Source organism: Pipra filicauda, unplaced genomic scaffold (genome assembly GCF_003945595.2).
Source record: "Pipra filicauda isolate LSUMZ 115617 unplaced genomic scaffold, ASM394559v2 scaffold334_size1588553_pilon, whole genome shotgun sequence".
NCBI lineage: Eukaryota > Metazoa > Chordata > Aves > Passeriformes > Pipridae > Pipra > Pipra filicauda.
This window is the reverse complement of record NW_024104459.1, coordinates 579,890-597,733: the sequence shown is the minus strand read 5'-3', so window position 1 is coordinate 597,733 and position 17,844 is coordinate 579,890. Positions and strand designations below refer to the sequence as shown.

The following is a 17,844-nucleotide window of genomic DNA, read 5'->3' as shown; positions in this document are numbered from 1 at the left end:
GAAGTAGGCAGGGGTTAGTCTGCAGGGCCACCACTCCTCCTAACTGCATGTGGCCACTTGAGATTTGGAAATAGCTTTGGCTTTGCACCACAGCAAAACAGCTTCTGTTTATTTGCTACCTAATGAAAAAATGAAAAGCAGACAATCCTCAGGTGTAAAACTGAACACTTGAAGGCTGCTCCAGATTGCTGGGACAACAGCCAGCTACTTGTCAACTGCATTTCCCTTTCATGCTACTGAGTCCTGAGTGCAGCAAGACTTACTGATGTCAGCCAGGTGTGGGGGTCACTCTGCTTGCAACTTTGCAGAGAGGCAGATAGCTAATTGGGAAATCCAGACAGGTGCTCCTGCTGTTCTGGTTGAGGAGAAACAGTGATGGGTATTTGCTTGTACCTAGGTACACTGGCTCTAGAGCAGCTAATCAGAGGCTCATTTTCATAGCTTTCTCACAAGAAGACATGACCCGGGCAGTAGGAGTGTCCTTTGTTATGCTCAGTGTGTTGTAAAGTGAGGGGCTCCCACATGGCTGTGCAACTGGGTCCTATTCTGTGCTGTTCAGCTTGGTCTGCCCAAACCCCTACAATGGCAGCACTTCCACTGATGTGTCCATGTTTCTCACTCCTCCATCCCTGCTGCCCTTCTGCTTCCAACTCCTTCCTACCTCACTGCCCCAGTGGCCTGCTAGCCTACATTTTTCCAGATTTTTTTATGAAACGTTTCCATCAGACCAACCACTGAGCTCAGTGTGGAACATGTGCACACCTAACAATACTGTGTTCAGGAATTAGGGCTGCTTCACTGCCAAGGTAGAGCAGACCTCACACACACCAGGCCAGAACAGCTATTGTCTCTGTAGAGTTGGCTCTGCAGGAGAGGAAACCACCTTCCCACATTACACACTGGCCTGTGCTCTTGTAAACTATGATCACGCAAGAGGAGAAACCAAAGTAATGTGCACTTCATCTTCTCCTTAGTGTCGTTACACTGCCCACAAAGCCTGCTCCTATTTGAGGGAGGTATTGTTTTCACATTAACTCAACACACCTATTGTTTTGCATGGTTGTTCAGGCCAGTCTTAACCTAAAATTCTCCTGGTGAAGCATCGGAAGCTCTCATGTCTAATGATTAAGGGAATGCATTTACAATAGTGTACGGTGTCCATTTAAAACTGTCTTCTCTTGTAGGTGGCAGGCTGAAAATAATTTGAAAATTAAATATTCCACTGTTTAACTTCTGTCCTGGACTGGCCTTCAAAAGGGTGGCGATGAAGGGAGCATAAGAAAAGGTTGTTAACCTTTGAAGTTTATCTACTCAGCACGTGCCAGTATTGCCAAGTTTGACCTCAGCTGATGCAGTAATTAAGATGGACACAGTGAAAGAATCATTAATGTAACAAACCCGACCAAATGTTGTGTGGTAGATAGAACAGGAGATGGCCAATGTGGCCAATGGCATCCTGGCCTGTATCAGCAATAGTGTGGCCGGCAGGACCAGGGCAGTGCCCATCCCCCTGTACTCGGCACTGGTGAGGCTGCACCTTGAATCCTGCGTTCAGTTTTGGGCCTTTCACTACAAGACACATTGAGGTGCTGGAGCAAGTCCAGAGAAGGGCAATGAAGCTGGTGAAGGATCTGGAGCACAAGTCTTGTGAGTGGAAGAGTGGCTGAGGGAGGTGAGTTATTTAGTCTAGAGAAAAGGAGGCTCAGGGGAGACTTTATTGCAGAGAACTCCGAAGGGCTGGAGAACTCCGAAGGGCTCTTAAACCCAAACAGGACCCCTCCACCCCCAATTTAAAAGACAGCAGCTTAGCAAACATCCACCATGGAGTGCTATCACAGCCTCAACTGCAGGGATAGAAGGGCCTCTGTAGCCCTTATTCTTCCCTTGTACTTCAGTACTAGGCTCCTGTGTGTTTGCCTGAATGTATCATCTTTTATGCACCAAGGCAATGCTGGGCAACAGCCCAGCCCTCTTGGGTTCAGTCTAAAAGCCTGGCTGCTGAAGACCAATCGATACCTGGGCGTGCCAGCTTTAGTTTAGGTTTTAAAATAAAACTTCTATCCTTTCTGTTTGTGATGGCTGTTAGCATGACTTCAACATAATCACTATCAGAACACAATTTGTTCAAGTCTGCAGAATAGCCTTTAATGGTAGCTCTGAGATGTGAAGGATTTTATTCATTTTCACAGCACATTAATTCTAAGACACTATTTGAGCAGCACTACTCATCAAAGAATTAGATATGGAAGAAGAGCACAGGGCTGATCACTCAGCTTTACACACTTTTCAAAAGTAAATAATCCAAAGTGTATTATTGTGCCTGCACTTTTCTGGGTGATTTGGGAGTGGGTGCCCACTGCTGCTGTCCTCATAAAGAGACAGAAGAGCCTCATCCCACTCTTTGTGAGGAAATCCATCTTTCCTTGTCAGCCCAAGCTAAAAAACAGCACCAGAAAAGTAATCACTGTCAGGGTGGTGATTTTTACAGGTTGCAGTTTGAGACTTGCATCCTATGGTAGTGTGCAGGCTGCCACTGATGTGGCCTCTCTGCTGCTCTTCCACAGGTTATGCTAGGCAAGGTCACTTAACTGTACATGCCTCAGTTTATTTGTGAGGCGAGATTTAACATTAAATAGTGATGGATAAAAACATTTATTAAGATATAATAAATAGCTAAAACCTTTAAGACTTTTAAAAAGTATAAATTACTCAACTGATATATCAAGAAGTACTAATGAGGGAAGGAGAAGTCAATGGTAACAAACCACTTCAACACAGTGTCTCCACGCACTGCTCAGAGAAGTGCTTCACTGAAGGAGGTGAAGCCTCTTCACGTGCCTGGTGTACCTGGCACTGCTTGGCAAAACATTAGCAAAGAGAGGTACTGTTTAGAAATCTTCATCATCGAAGGTCTCAGTGCACCTCAGCATCACAGTCTCATAATCGTATGGAAGATCTTCTTCCTGAAAGCCCCCCCCAAGTCAAGCAGGATTAAAAACCAGTGGAGTTGATTGTGTTTCAAATATACAGTGGTTTGGTTAAGAGCTGATGTGTCAGCTACTGTACTGTGAGCCCTCCCTCCTCTCTGAATCAGCAACCAGCACTTGTCAAGTGCCTGAGATGCCTGATGAAGAATGGCTCAGATTTTCAACCAATTTCCTTTTGAAATCACCAGGCTCCACTCTCTGTCATTTAGACAGCTGTTACTGATTGTGATAGCAAGTGTGTCACACAACAGGCTCTGAAGATATGAGAGCTTCTTGAGGCCTTAACTTCTACCTACTTCAGGCTTTGCTCCACTTTTAGCAACAGAAGGAAGTGGTCTTCTCTTTCACCAGCTTACAGAGAATAAGCGGCTCTTGAGAAATCAAAGTCTGGAAGATGAAAGTGTTCATGCTTGCAGTCCCTCTAGTCCATCTTCTGTATTGATGCAGGACTCTTTAGGGAAAGACTGCTTTTAAAAATAGGTGCTGTTTAAAAATGTATAGCTTAAGGAGCACTAAATCCCACTTGCTTGTCAAGTGACTCATCTAAAATCCATAATTTTAAAAGAAAGTGTTCCTTTGAAGACACAAAGGTGCTCAGTACTATTTAGAAAAAAACCCACTGACTTTCATTTAGGCAAAACCTTTGGACCTCAGTCTAAATTAATTCTTTACCGCCTTTGCTGCTAAGCTTCTCTTATGATGTGACCTTAAGACAACAGCTCTTGAAAAATGACAAGATTGCTTAACTAATCTCAAGTTCAGAAATATTTCTCTATCATGTACCACGGAAGCATGCTCCTGTTCTTATTTTTGCATCACCACCCTTTTAAGAGCTCTCCCTTTCCTTGTCCAAATTATTGCCTCCCTTATCTTGTGCAAGTCCTTCTGAAGTTTTTTATACCAGTGGGGTGCATGCCCTTGGCAGCCTTGAGAGCCAGAGCAGCAGCTCAAGAGGAGCTGTGCTCAGTAGCTCTGTGGCTACAAAACAGTGACCATACACAATCCAACAGCAGTACTTTGTACCTGTAAAGTTTACTAGAAATGGCATAACATAGCACTGGCATGAATGACCAGCAATAAAACCCATCACCTCATCAGCTCTGCAGATGAAAGGAAAGGAGACCATAGGCTGCCTTTTGTATTTCAGTCGGATGCACATCACACACCTTACTTTAGTACTTACTGTACCTGCTACCCACCCCTGTATCTTCTACAAGGTGTGTGCACAGTGTAGCGGGACTTTAACCTTGAGATAATGTATCCCAGCACTGTCCAAACTCCTGGGCTAGCATAGCGCCAGCACAGGTACCATTTCAAGGGAAGGGGAATGGTCTGCAGGGGTTCAGTCATACCCATAAGGTAAGCAGGACGGGTTCCTTTCCCTGTTAAGTCCAGGAGTCTCTGATGCTCTGAGTGGCCCAAATTCTGGGGCAAGGTGAGTAGCCTATACTGATCTCTCTGCTGCTGCCTGAGTTGGTGTGTTTCAAGCTAGCTGGAACATCTTCTATCCCTGCTCTGCAACCACTGTCATAACTGTCTCAATCTGTTTGCTTTGAGATGGATCCAAATTTCTGCTCTCAAAACAAAAAATATCTTGTCAGTCATTTTTTTTTTGCCTCTTGGCAGCACTGTCTAGATGTGCTGTACTGCAGTCTAAATCAAAACAGATCATGACCTTCACATTATTTAGCCTTGGTGATTTCCGCTAAAACTCCCTTTTTGTTGTCTTATCACAGACGACTAAAAGTTCCTGCATGAAAGAAGTGTGTGCAGCCTTTTATTTCCTTTTGGACCCACAGAGTACAGTCAACTGCCAATTTGCAGTACTTTGGGTTCTTTTGCTGCCTGTCTTCCCATTGCTCCCATTCTCCTAGTCTTATTTTAAATGGGCCTTGAAAGAGACACTACCTCTTCCCATACCACCTCATCTGGGAGCTGTGAAATGGACTTGGGCTCAATGATGCAGCACCAAGAAGGACAAAATGAGACCATGCCAGGCATGACACTCACAAAAGAAATTTAAAACTGGAAAATACCATATCTTGCCTAAAGCTTTTCTTTCTTTTCTAGGCCTGTTCAGTTCATGGTCATTTACATAAACACAAGAAGAGCTCTGCCCTTATGCAGAACATAGAAATTCACAGACCAAAGAGCTGCGTAGATCAGTGCCTGGTCTCTGACAATGGCCAGGAGCGGAAGTTTAGACAAAAAGTGCAAGGACTGCACACACAGTGTGCTCTGTTTCACAATATAGGCTCCTACATTACAGCAAGCTGCTGTGAGGGCCTCCTGAGCTGGAAGTTGTATTTGGACCTTCAGATTTAGCAATTGCCCATGGATTGATGCCCCTGGAATTAAATCTGGTAATTTGTAAATGTAAGTGTTTTTAACATGTTGTTTGTTCATTTTATTGTGTGCTTTCTAGTTCTTCTGGTGTTAGACACAATGAATAATCATTCTGTGTACCAAATCCACACCGTGCAGGAACAAAATGGTCTTGCAGTACCCCTCAGTCTTTTTTTCGTAGAAAAGTCCTACTCTAAAGTTCCTGTTCAATGTCTTTGCTGTGCCTGCTGGCATTCTCTATACCTCATCTAGTGCTACTGTCTCCCTGAGATGGAGGAACCAAATGGCACTCAGCAGTCACTGTAGATTCAGATAGTGGTGCAGCACAAGTTTTTGCTTTGTTTTCTGTTACAACTATCCCTCATCACAAATCCTCTGTTTTCATTCAAAGGAGCATCTGTTCAAGTACCAGAGATTGGGTGGGAGCTAGGCAATAGAAACTAGCAAACCAATGGCTACTGTGGAGGCACAGTTGACTCTGAACCAAAACAAGCATGCTCTGGCTGAGGGATATCTTTTGGTTCTTCACCCACGTGCAAGCTCTGAGCCACCTCCTTGGCAGGAAGATAAGAACGGGAGGAAGAACGCTGCAAACACAAGGACTTGTTGGCTCAGCAAACCTGCAACAGTAGGCTGAAGTCAAGAGGCAGCTCAGGAACTGCTTATCAGCTCTTTCAAGAACACAGATACCCTGCTCCTAAGGCCTGCCAGTAGAGGTCTCAGAGTAGGGAACCTGGCACCCAGATGAAGGTGGGTCATACTGAGCTCAGAACGAAGCAGCTGGGGGTTAATGGAGAACTGCAAAGTGAGCTTTGCCTGCTCAGAGGAGATCACTCAAGCTTTTCCACAAGGAACTTTCATGCAAAAAATAATAAAAAAAAAATTTAAAATTCCTCATGTCATTTGCCATTTTGAATAATATTCAAAGCAATAATAACCTCTCACACTTTGCTTCTTACAAAGGCAATCCTACTGACACATCTGAAGTGATGAACCCCAAGTTCTTATTTGTAATCATTCTGGACAATATGATCAGAAGCACAGAATACAGAAATCCCTTTCTGATACTGACAGAAATACATTGCTCCTTCTATAAGGAATCCTTTGGCAAGGCTTACCTGGAAAAACTGTGTATTAGCAAAGAAGAGGCGTTTTAGGAAGCCAGTGACCAGCAGATAGAGTCTGTGGTGATCCTCTGGATTATCAGAATTGCAGCTTGCAATTGCTGAACTGAAAATAGAACCAGATAGTGTATTTAATTTCCTCTTCCCTTCTCTTTACTTTCTCTCCTCCACATTTTACTTATAAATTAAAAAAAAAAAATTCAAATTGTTTTCAAGATGATTCCGATGTTAAAGACAATAGCCAAGCAGGGCAGAGAGGAGTGGTGGTGGATGCATTCATGAGATACTATCTAACAAATGCAAGGACAACATGCAAGAACAGAGAACAGCAATTCAAGAAACCAGTGTCACAACAAATAGATCCACTGATACATGACAGCTTTAGTAACATTGTTTTGGGGGAAAGTATATATCCATTAAAACAGAGAGCAACTATGGTTATTGGGTAGTGTATTTTGTAGGGTTGTTCAGAACTTCTTTTGTAAAGTTTTTGAGTGAATGAAGTAACCTGTGGTGATGAAATGACATGTAGGTTTGTACTCAGGTAACTGTGGCAAAAAGCTAAGCTATTCATTCTGGACCTTACCTCTGTATTCTTCCTGGGATTTTACAAAGTTCTGCCATCACACCTCTGTCCAGAATTACAAGGGAGGGAACAGGATAAATGTTGACTATTGAAATACTAATATGATTTGGGACCTAAAACAGACTGTAAAGATGATGGCAACACATTGCAGTATTAAGAAATATTTAATCTTATTTTAAATGCAAACGGCAGTTGTGACCTAATAAATGTTATTTAATAGATAAATGTTTGTTAAGCTTTTTTTATCCATTCATGTATATTCTGATCAACAGCCAAAACAACCTTATTTTAATTCATTCTCTTCTGAAAGTGCAATCTGGAACGGTGGTGAAAGAAAGAGATTCAGACTAAAGAGCCCTCTAAATGTAGAAATATAAGTAGAAAATGGAATTAAACCCCTCACAGATTAAAAACACTATTTGCAAAGAGAAACAATCCTAACGAAGACTAAGTAGCAAGAATACATAAAAGATGAGTCATAAAGTGATTTTCCTCTCGAAGAAAGCAACCATTTTCTTTCTTTGGTCTACTGGGAAAAATCAAAGACAGTGCCAGCTTTGTATTTGACATGTTCTCTTCAAGGTAACTCATCTGACCTGAAGAGGAAAGAGATATTATTTAATAGGCCCTGTGTTTCTTTGGTGTTACTGTTCAGGTCAACCATACTTAAACCTAATCGCCTGTTTGTGACTGAATTAGGGTAGTTGAAAAAGCTAAGGGAGAAAATGTTAAAAAATTATCATTTTTGTCTCATTAAATAAGAGTACAGTTTATGATTAGCTGATCTATGCAGGGAATGCCTCATGGTCCTCACAGATCTGGTAAGTGAGAGAGTGAAAAGGAAAACATTACAAAGTATTGTAACTTGAAAAAATGGAAAGCTCTGCAGAGTGGTGAAGAAAATCAGAAGGGCCTCAGTTATCCTGAAGTGACAGGCTGCTCTTAATAAGTGATTCATACTGATTCTACTTTAAATGACCATTAGTCATTTCACTTTTGCACCTTAAAAGGAAGTATTATTGTGAGCACAGTTGCTGGAGGCTGCCATTCTAACCATTTACTAAAAATTAGGCACAAAAAAGAGAGGTAGGCTATTGTCTTACTCCACAGAACACTTGCTGTGAAGTATTGACGGTGGGCTGTTAACTTACTGCGTTTACCAAAAGGGGTAACTTTGTAATTTACCTCTGGCTAGACATTCCCTGAGTCTTGCTTCTGTCAAGGAAACCAGCAGCAACATCAAATGCATCTTCAAACATTACCTAGCAGAGAAATCACTTCAGATGTCAACATATCCAGCCACCTAAAACTTTTACCTAGGGCATAATTTTTAATAGTAAAGTCTTTAAAAACATGATATTCTTTCTTTATATTTAATAGGTACGTTTACAGCTAGAGTAAACCAAGAGGTTTTGTGGAGACAGGAATAATAAGGAATAACTGTATTTCATGACTAAGAACACAAGGTGAAGGTCCATTCCCTTAAGCCTGTGCTTCAACCTCTTGGAATTAGACTTAATATTACATCTCCCAAAAAAATCAGTAAAACCCATGAATTGTATCAGTGCTTTTGAGGCTTGACCATGGACTGCTGCTTATGGCTGGAGATCTCAGCTGTACCAGCCAGTCTCTCCAAATCTGATTCTATTTCACAAAGGAGTTTAGATGCTCCCTGTGACAGACTAATAAGCTCATTAGTTCACTCTGCCATAATGCAGTTCACACATTTTCTGTGCCAGAAAGTGCTGTACATGCAACATCCCCATGACATTTCCTAAGGCAACAAGCAATATGAGTTGTGTCCTGTGACTCAAAAAGAACTTATCAATGCAATTTCCTTATATGCTAAAGGTAGACATCTGTCCCTCTGTTGCAGCTAATAAAATGACACATATCTCTTTGAGCAGCTAGTTGCTTCAGCAATCAGTGCTCCAGGAACCATTTCTAAAGAATTAGCAGTTATTTAATCCATGTCATCAATCTCTTTTTAACAAATGCCATGGTCTACTCAATCACTGGCTTCTTGGCTCTGCAGAGGTGCATGGTACAGGCAGTCATTGGCCCTGTACCATTTGAACTGGTCTCTTTGCTACCAAGCGCTTTGATGAAAAAACCCCACCCAACCCAAAACACAGCAGGCCTTGGCAAACTGGGTATTCCTTCTGAATTTTGATCTTCTGCGCTTCTCAGAGAGTTTGCAGAGCACAGGAACTCTTGTTCTTGCTCCCTGCCCCTGGAGCAAATTATGAGTAAATTTAGCTGTTACTCAGCACAGGGTTACTACCACTGCACTCCTATAGCTTGCTATGTATCTTATCAAGAGAAAAGTTGGTGCAGACATTTACTCAAAGACTGCTTATTGTCTCCACTTATGCATTCAGGTGGTCTTGAGAAAGCTTAGTCACAACTACTGTATGTTTTCAATTAAAAGCTGCAGAGCCAATTAGTATCTGAAGGCCTGGAGTTTCAGAGGCAGACTATGTATGTTACTGAGCACTTACTTCCTCTGGTGTGGAGACTGAGGAACCACTGGCTTCCTCACTGTTACCTCCGCTGTCCCTCACGCTCCCTTCAGTGCATGCAGGCTCTTGGCCAGAAGCCTTGGAATCCACGAGGAAATCTCTCTGACTACAGTACTGCAAGATGCTGTCCCTGCTTTCTTCAGAAAGCTCTTGCCAGAAATGGGAAATAGCTGTGGAGACCTCAGGAAGAGGCACTTCTCCAGTGCAAACAATTCCATGCTCTATCAGTAGGTCCATTGTATGCTTATAAAAATACAGGTATCTGGAATGAAAGGAAAGGGAGCATCTCTTAAGAGCAGGCTATGAGGCAGCCATCTACTGAAAATCAGCAGGAGAGTGGGTAGTAGGAGTAGCTCTGATTCGTAACTGCTTCACTGACTCCCCCCTCTAAGACTTCATACAATTATTGAAGATTGCCCAACACTGTTTGAAGATTTTAGCAACTCTGTTCTGCCAAGATTTCATCTGCAAAAAACAGGCTCCAGCCACAGCTTCAGCAGGACTGCCTCACAACAAAAGCTCCAGGCACTGCAGGTTGTACTTGTTGCACAGGCAGACCTCATTCTGGAGTTTAATCAATTTTCAGCTACTTGCCTTTGTATTCTGAGCCTTTTGCACTGCAAGTCACTTTTTAGACACTTACTGGCGTTGCGCTACACTTTAAAGCCCTGTCTGAGGTGTTAGGTACTTGTACATGCAGACAGAAGGAGACTACCCCAGGTCTGGATGCTCTGACTTAAGCATGGGAGCTAAATTTCCTGCATTTTACATCTGAGGAAATGCATCCCTAAGACTGAATTCTAAGCAGTCTGCAGTGAAACTGGTAGTGGAACGTGTCATAATTTCAACCCAGTCACTAAATCTCAGAACAAGCCTGCTTGTACTGTTAGCACTGTGTGGCACAGTGAACCAAGGATAATAATGTCTACTTCAGAAAGCAACACTGAAGGTTAATTTACATTAATTAAATGCTTAGAGCTTCTCAAATGAAAATAACAAAATCAAAGGAGTACAAACAAGAGTTCTATAAACAGCAGGCATTTTTACTACGTTTGGGCTCAAAATGATTCACAAATGAGCACATTTCCTGATTAACTGAACAGTATTGCATGATAAAGTAACTCAAAAGAGTTTAGTCTTTTCTTTACTATTTTTAAATATTTGTTCCAGTAATCCAATACTGGCAAGATAATTTTGTACACACACATAAGCATGTTTAAACTCGTTTCCATACTCTGGAGTATTGTTCACCATTGTTGGAGACAAAATACTGGAAGGGGAATAAACGTTCTCATGTAAGGTATTTCACTCACTAAGGTTTCTGGATATCCAGCTCCAAACAAAGGATCTGGAGTTTCTCAGGCAGAAGAATATGAATCACCATTGGACTGCTCTGCTAAAGAAATTAAGCTTGAAGCAGAACTCAACTATTTCCTTCCCAACTGGAAAGAGTTTTGCACCGGACACATTTTGCACTGGACAGAGTACCGCGCAGTCCTACCAGTGTAGCTCCTGCTGGTGGACATGGGGAGAAAACTCAGCCTGTTGAAGCTCAAAGCATTTCTGATGCTGCCCAAATAATGTGATTCAACAATCACCAAAAGACTGCTATTTTCTTTGCTGAAGAGTCCCTGTTGTTTTATACCTGTTATAAAAGATCGTTTTTTGACAAGAATTAGCTATGAACCAAACGCAACATGCCATAAGACTACAGGGCAAGAGCCAGAGTTCACACAGTACAGGCCCTGGTCTACCTTGTCAGTGAAGAATGGGAAAGTCAGGTGTTTACAGCTCTGTCATGCAGTCTTTGAGGAAGCAGAGCTTTCTAACCCTGAAAATCTTGATTCAGCACATTTCAAGGTCTTGTAAACGATACCTTACTACAGGCACCTCCGATTCTCACAGGAGCAAAAAAAAAAAGGAGCTGTAGTGGGAGGCTGGTGCCATCTGCTGGCACAGCTGCAGGCTCCATTTGATGAAAAACACGACGATCCAAGGGAATTTTAGAAATAAGCAGCAGTTTGAAGCAAAAGAAAAGGAACTGCGGAAGTGTTTGTTTGTGGTGGCGATGCTGTGGAAGAGGATGCTAGATGTGGATTCTTCTGCACTGCATGTTCTTAACTCTGGAATGGTTAGGGTGAACTTGACTGCTTGATGGTACAGGATAGATTACACATTCATCTATTTCTCATATCTTTACAATCAAATAATCATCCTGTTGGAAAAGCAAGATAAAACCTCCTAGTGCTGTCTGACTAGGGGAAGGGGAAGAACGTGGTGTATAACATACTCAGTTTTAAGATATTAATAACTTTGAAAAAAACCATTACAATCTCTGGCTAAAATAATGGACCACTGACAGGAGAACAGTGGTCTTTGATTTTTAGGTCCTGCATCAGGCACTTAGGGAGCTGATCCTAGAGGGGGTTATGGACTCACACCCACTAGTAACACACATGCAAGAGTTTAGGTTCCCCTCCTCCCCGGTGTTGCAGACATTCTGAGGAATGGTTTCTGGTATCTTCCAGACCACCACTATTCTGCAGCCTGCAGGCTGAGAACAACAAGATCTTCCTTAGTTGAATGCAGCCTTAGCCTGCTCTGATCCCACTAAAAAAGTATTCCAAGCTGCAAACAGCTAAGGGTCTATTTTGGGAAGGGGCAACAGTGTTCAAGCTTCTCATAACAATGCTATTAGAGGCAGGATGAGCATCACTGTAGGGGAAACTATGCTCTGCCTCTGGTTCCTGTACCTCCCTAGAACACATACAGCTAGACTCCTGACAATTTCATCTGGTGTAGCAATTCCTACATTCCTAAAATCTAGCCCCATTGCAGGGATACAACTTTATGGGGGTACTGATACCACAAACAAACAGGGACACACACCTGCATAAATCATCCTGGATTAATAACCTCCTATTTCACCTGAGCTTGCCTGTTAAAGCACTACTGTTAGCAAGTATGTTCCATTGTACTCTGAAAGTCCTATGGACAGTGGTAAAGCGTGGCCACACAGGGACTGAAACAGTTGAAAGAAATTTTCTTCTTTTTCTTGAGAAGGGGTGAAAAATCCTCAGGGATTTACCAGGGCCTGAAAGCTGGGGACTGCTATGATGCTGAGAGTTCATTCACATGCAAGTCACAGGTAAAGGACTTGGGAAGTGATCAGCTCCATCACCAGCAGGGCCAAAGTTGCTGGCACAAGTCTTCTGCAAGGCAGATTCAGGCTCCAGCAGGGCTGTATGAACAGCAGCGCCTCAATGCACAGTGTTAATGCAAACAAGTTGAAAAACTGAAGGAAATGTGGGGTGCACTTACCGTTCAAATTCCACTAGATCTGGGGAAGAAGAGTCTGAAAACTGGATCAGTTCTGGCTTCCCATCTTCTTCCAGTGTTTGTTTTTCACATTCTTGAATCAAATACCAGATGGCAGAGTCACTTTCACTCACGTCTTCTGAGGCTGATGTAATGCTGGAAAGAACACAAAAGAAAAAAGCTACATGAACAATTTCTTAACTGGACCCCTGTCATGGTCACTCCAGAGTCCAGGGCCATTCTTCCCAAGCCAGCTTTTCCCTCCTTCTTTTGCTTTGCAGGAGAATGAGAAGTCCTTGGTGGAGATCAGCTATATAGAAGGGAAAGAAAATAAAAGCACTGACTGGAAATGAGACCAACAACATGCTTAGAATGTTTGTGTACTACATGGGATTACAGGGGTCCAAGGGAAATCTCTTCATCCTTTTCTCATGATGAAAGACCTCTGCTTGGAAATACAGTAACAATGACAAAGAGGTTCAGAGATGCTGGGATGGAAGCAAGTGCAAAGTATTATCATCTTTTCTTGACTGGTATAAGCCCTTACCTGTGATTGCTGAATTGCCTCTTGACATATTCCTCCCTGATTTCCTCCAAGCTGGATGGGTTCCCATCCTCCAGACTGTAGCTCTCTGTTGTCAGCAGAAAGGTTACTGTTACATCAGTGGCACTTTTGACTTCTCACTCACCCTCAGCCCCAACCAAACAGAGTATTTTCAATAACTGGTTCTTCATGAGCCAGAGCTTTTCATGAGGGAAAATAATGTGAAAGAAGAAATCTCTGCCTCTCCTACAATGTGACTAGCATCATTGGGAGGTTATGAACACTGAGGAACTTAGAATCAACGCCTTGTTCCTAACACTGATCTGACAGAACTGATGGTGAAAACAACAAGCAAATCAAAGTTCAGGCATGCACTAGTCAATACAGTATTTTGTGATTACCATATAATGAACGAATTGCATGTAAAAAACCCTGACATCCAAGCTGTGATTACCACAAGCAGTATGAATTTTACATACATGCAAGTCAATACAAGGGGAAGCTTGCCTCCAAGCTCCGCTTGGCCAGCCTCACTGCTTGTGATCCCTTCAGTTTTGCTCTGTCAAAATATTCTTTCTACCTATGACTGACTTTTACGGGTCATCCAAAGATGTGGTTTCAGATAAGACTGTTCATTGTAAGCACTGAGACTTCTAATTGATGTAAATTATTGGAGGTGCAAGTTGCATAAACAGCAATTTTTTTCTTCTGGCTGACAAGAATTTGGACACTTGAAGGGACAAAAAAATATGTCCAAAGCCTCTACCCTATACGCCCTTAGTCCTACTTGCTGCCAGTGGAGGCAGTGGCCAGCATCAGTAAACAGAAGGCTCATTGTTGAGGGTGTGAAGCCCCACAGCAGGAACTGCCTCAGCTGCTGACAGCACATGCTGACCCGCGTGTCACAGGCTGTGACAGAGGAGGGCATGAAGATGACCCATCAAGCGGAAAGAAAACAAAACTGTACCATCTCTCTTAGCCATTTTTATCAGAGTAAACTCTTAATCAGAGGCTTCCATTTCCTACACTAGGAAATCCTACCTCACACCAGAGCCTGCAGTTCAAGCTCTCACACCGCTGGGTGCTCCTGACGGCTGTGACTCGCACTGCACCACATTGCTGCGGCCGGGAGGAGCACACATGCTCCCACAGCGAGTGAGGCTCCTTAGTGAGAGCCTAAGGATCCAGCATGGGGACCCACACCAGGCCACACCTGCTGGGGGCAAATCGGCAGCAGTGTGCCAAGGGCACTCAGGCCTGCTGCCATGGGATAGCAGGAAATACTTGTTTCCTTTCTGCACCTAGGCTGGGGAGGGAGTAGGAAACACTGAGTTAGAGGGGGATTTCTGAGATGCAGTGCTTAGTGGGTTGATAGACTTTTTGCTATCCCCTTTATTGCTACAACTAAAGCCACAGTTGGCTGTGATCCTCAGCTGTGCACCTATCTGTCTCTGTTTAACAAATACATAAAAACCAAGTGCAGGCACTTTGTCCAAGCAAATACTTGCATAGTTACCTTTCATCTTCAGCAAAGAACACAAGGTTTGCTCCAACTTCTGGATAGATGTCTTAGCCTTACACAAAACCTGATACTAAACATAAGAAGAAAACAGAACTGATTATTCTCTGCTCTAACTAGATTCATGTTTGAAAATGCCTTGATTTTTTTCTTCACTTTTGCTTCATTTTGACCTTCAGTAATTTCCATGTCTCTGTGAAAAAAATGATGTTGTTTCACCAGCTACCCTTATACATATGAAAAGGGAAAATAATAACATAGTAAACTTCAACATAGAATATAAATATTTGTATATATTATGCAATACATACACATCACACCCAGTCTCAAAGACATTTGCTACTTAACTCTGATCTTTTTTCATCAGCAAATGGTCTTTTTTGGATCATTCTCTTCTTGGAGCATGTCCAGAAATACCATGCTGTGAATCCTTGTTGGATGCCTACCAACTTAAAGCATAAGATTTTAGTAATGATTTCCTGTGAGAATTTTGCTAGGAGAAGCCTTTGCCATGCTCTACTCTCAGCTGATGTAAACTGGAATAACTTCATTGCTGCACATCACTCCATCATTTATACCAGACATAACTGAAAACATACGACCAGTGCATTTAAACATACACATCTCCAAAATATTTGAAGATTTACGTGTGTGGTGAGACCATCCATGATCACCTTACATGGGATGTCTACCTTGCAGAGCTTTCACGACAGATATTTTAGCAAGACACTAAACACTAAGGATACAAGTGACCTTCTGTATTTAGGCTTTTTCAAGATATTAAACTTCCTTGACCCCCTGATGTCGCACAAGCGGCACATGATACTATGAAAAAGCAATTTTAAGAATTGGCATGTGAACGTAGTCTCCTTAGACTAGGCAAAGGAAGTAGTAGTTTAGTTTTGGCTTCTGAGATCATGATGACTTCAGCTTAAGTCGCATCTTGCTCAGAACATGGGAAACCAAACTCTTACCTCAACCTACATGAGAGCTAAGGGCCTGAGCAGGCACAAGCCTCATATAGAAGTATTTGGCATGTTCATAGCCCTGTACAAGGACAATTCCCTCTCCATTTTTCAAACTGGAAAATGTAACCAAACAACAATGTAACCAAATGAATTGGTGGCAGGGTTGAGAAAAGACTCCTGATGTTTCTCTGCCTCCAGCATAGCAATATCAATCTGTTCAGTAGTATTTTGAGTAAATTTCATCTTTATAAACAATTTTGATTAAATAGTTTCTTTGTTTAGAATAGACAAAGAAACAGTACCGGTGGTTGTTTTTTTCCTGATCTTATTTTTCCAGAGTGCCTTGAAGACAGAGCCTCATGAGGCTGAATGAATTTCTCCCTCCCCTCTAACTTTTTCTGTCCCTAAACTCACTATTCTGATTTCAGAGCAAAATGCTGTGAAATCAAGATAACTCCATCATGAGATCCCTTGGTTTGTTTCCAAAACACTATAAAAGAAGACGCAAAGCTAGAAAAATGCAGCAAAAAAGCCTGTAAGAATAGTGCAGACAAGGCACATGATAAACCCATGACCCAGAAACTACAAACTGAACAACTTGCTTATGCTGAGTTGGCAGCTTTAAAGAGATCCAGGAAAGGTGCATGTAGTGAAGTTACACACGCACCAGCACCCATTAAGATACAGTGGTCATCCTCATAAATTTAACCTAAACCTGGTTAAGTTTGAACATGCTTATGTATTATAGTGATGGATAGGGAAGTAGTCGCTGCTCCGCACCTTTGAGGCACAGTTGTCTGACTGGGATAAAACTCTTCCCCGCAAGCTGCTGAAGAGTCTTGCCAGAGGAACCCGGTGGTGTGCCTGTGGCAAGTGCTGCTTTGCCATACAGTGTTCTACCTCTTACAGGTGTGTCAGGGGATTGAGACTCACTCTGGCATGTATCTTCCTACAGTCTCCAGCTGTCTCTGCCGAAAGCTGCAATGCAACATTTATTTATACTGAATAAATATCTAAGTGAAGAAAAAGAAATCTTACAGCCTGCATAGTGGTCAGACCAAAACAAACAAACAAAAATATGTGGCTGATTGACAAGGGCATTCCAGCTCATCTTTGTGTAGAAAATCATGGAGTTTGAAATGTTCTCTTTGCCTGACAGATCCCTGCCTGTTAAAGGGATCTTACTTACTAAAACACTAACAATAAACTGCAACACAGCTTAAGCTAGCCTCCCACCTCCTGCACACTTCCCCGTTTCCATCAAATATCCAGGGCTTGGCTTCACACTGACTCCTCTCCTTCCACACATGTTACTAAGTGACAGACTTCTTTACAATATTGGATTTTTTTCCCCAATTAACTGTGACATTTGTGCAGGCAACGATATCAGACATACACTTGCACAAGAGGGCCAGATCCAGGCGCAGCCAGGCCTGCTGCAGCTGCCCCGCCGGCCTGACAGAGCCTGAGGCGCCCGTCTGGAAAGCCCTTCCCGGCCTGCCACTGGAAGGCCAATGCCCGCTGCCCCGCTACCGACCGCAAGTACAGCCTAGGGGTAAGAAGGCCCGCCCCTGCTGTTCCTTCCGCAGCCGGGAGGGGACAGGCCGGCCGGGGGAAACCCCTGAGGCGCCGCCGGACTCTGCAGGGACGGGTGTGTCCCTCGGTGCCGCCCCGCCCGGAGCCGCCCTCGGCCGCCGCGCCTCTGCCGCGAGCGCCAGGCAACATGAGCCACACGTGGCCAACGGCCAATCGCGACGCAGCCGCGCCGGACGGCGGCCAATCAGAAGGCGGAAAAAACGCGGGCTCTGAGCTCCGGCGGGGAGGGAAGAGGGGCAGGGAACAGGCGGGAAAAGGAGGGCGGGCAGGGCATGCTGGGAGCTGTAGTCCTCACCGCGCAGGGCCGGGCCCTGCCCGCCCCGCCCCACCCCGC

General features: G+C 43.3%; 1 protein-coding gene across 8 annotated transcripts; it reads right to left on the bottom strand.

Annotated features, from left to right (window-relative positions):
- Positions 1–2,155: 2,155 nt before the first annotated feature.
- On the bottom strand, positions 2,156–17,840 carry STRA8 (stimulated by retinoic acid 8). 8 transcript variants are annotated; one of them, XM_039383982.1, is made up of 10 exons: positions 17,806–17,840; positions 16,695–16,892; positions 14,944–15,019; positions 13,431–13,515; positions 12,887–13,039; positions 9,545–9,827; positions 8,229–8,305; positions 7,044–7,088; positions 6,452–6,563; positions 2,156–2,963 (listed from the first exon to the last, which is right to left on the bottom strand). In XM_039383982.1, the coding sequence occupies exons 2-10, from the start codon at positions 16,800–16,802 to the stop codon at positions 2,889–2,891; spliced, it is 1,014 nt and encodes a 337-aa protein (XP_039239916.1). In that variant the 5' UTR covers positions 16,803–16,892; positions 17,806–17,840; the 3' UTR covers positions 2,156–2,888. The 8 variants fall into 8 exon arrangements, with proteins under 8 accessions (XP_039239916.1, XP_039239914.1, XP_039239920.1 ...); XM_039383980.1 differs by lacking the exon at positions 17,806–17,840 and adding an exon at positions 17,311–17,584; XM_039383986.1 differs by lacking the exon at positions 17,806–17,840 and adding an exon at positions 17,311–17,584 and having other exon boundaries at positions 16,848–16,892.
- Between the last annotated feature and the right edge of the window lie 4 nt (positions 17,841–17,844).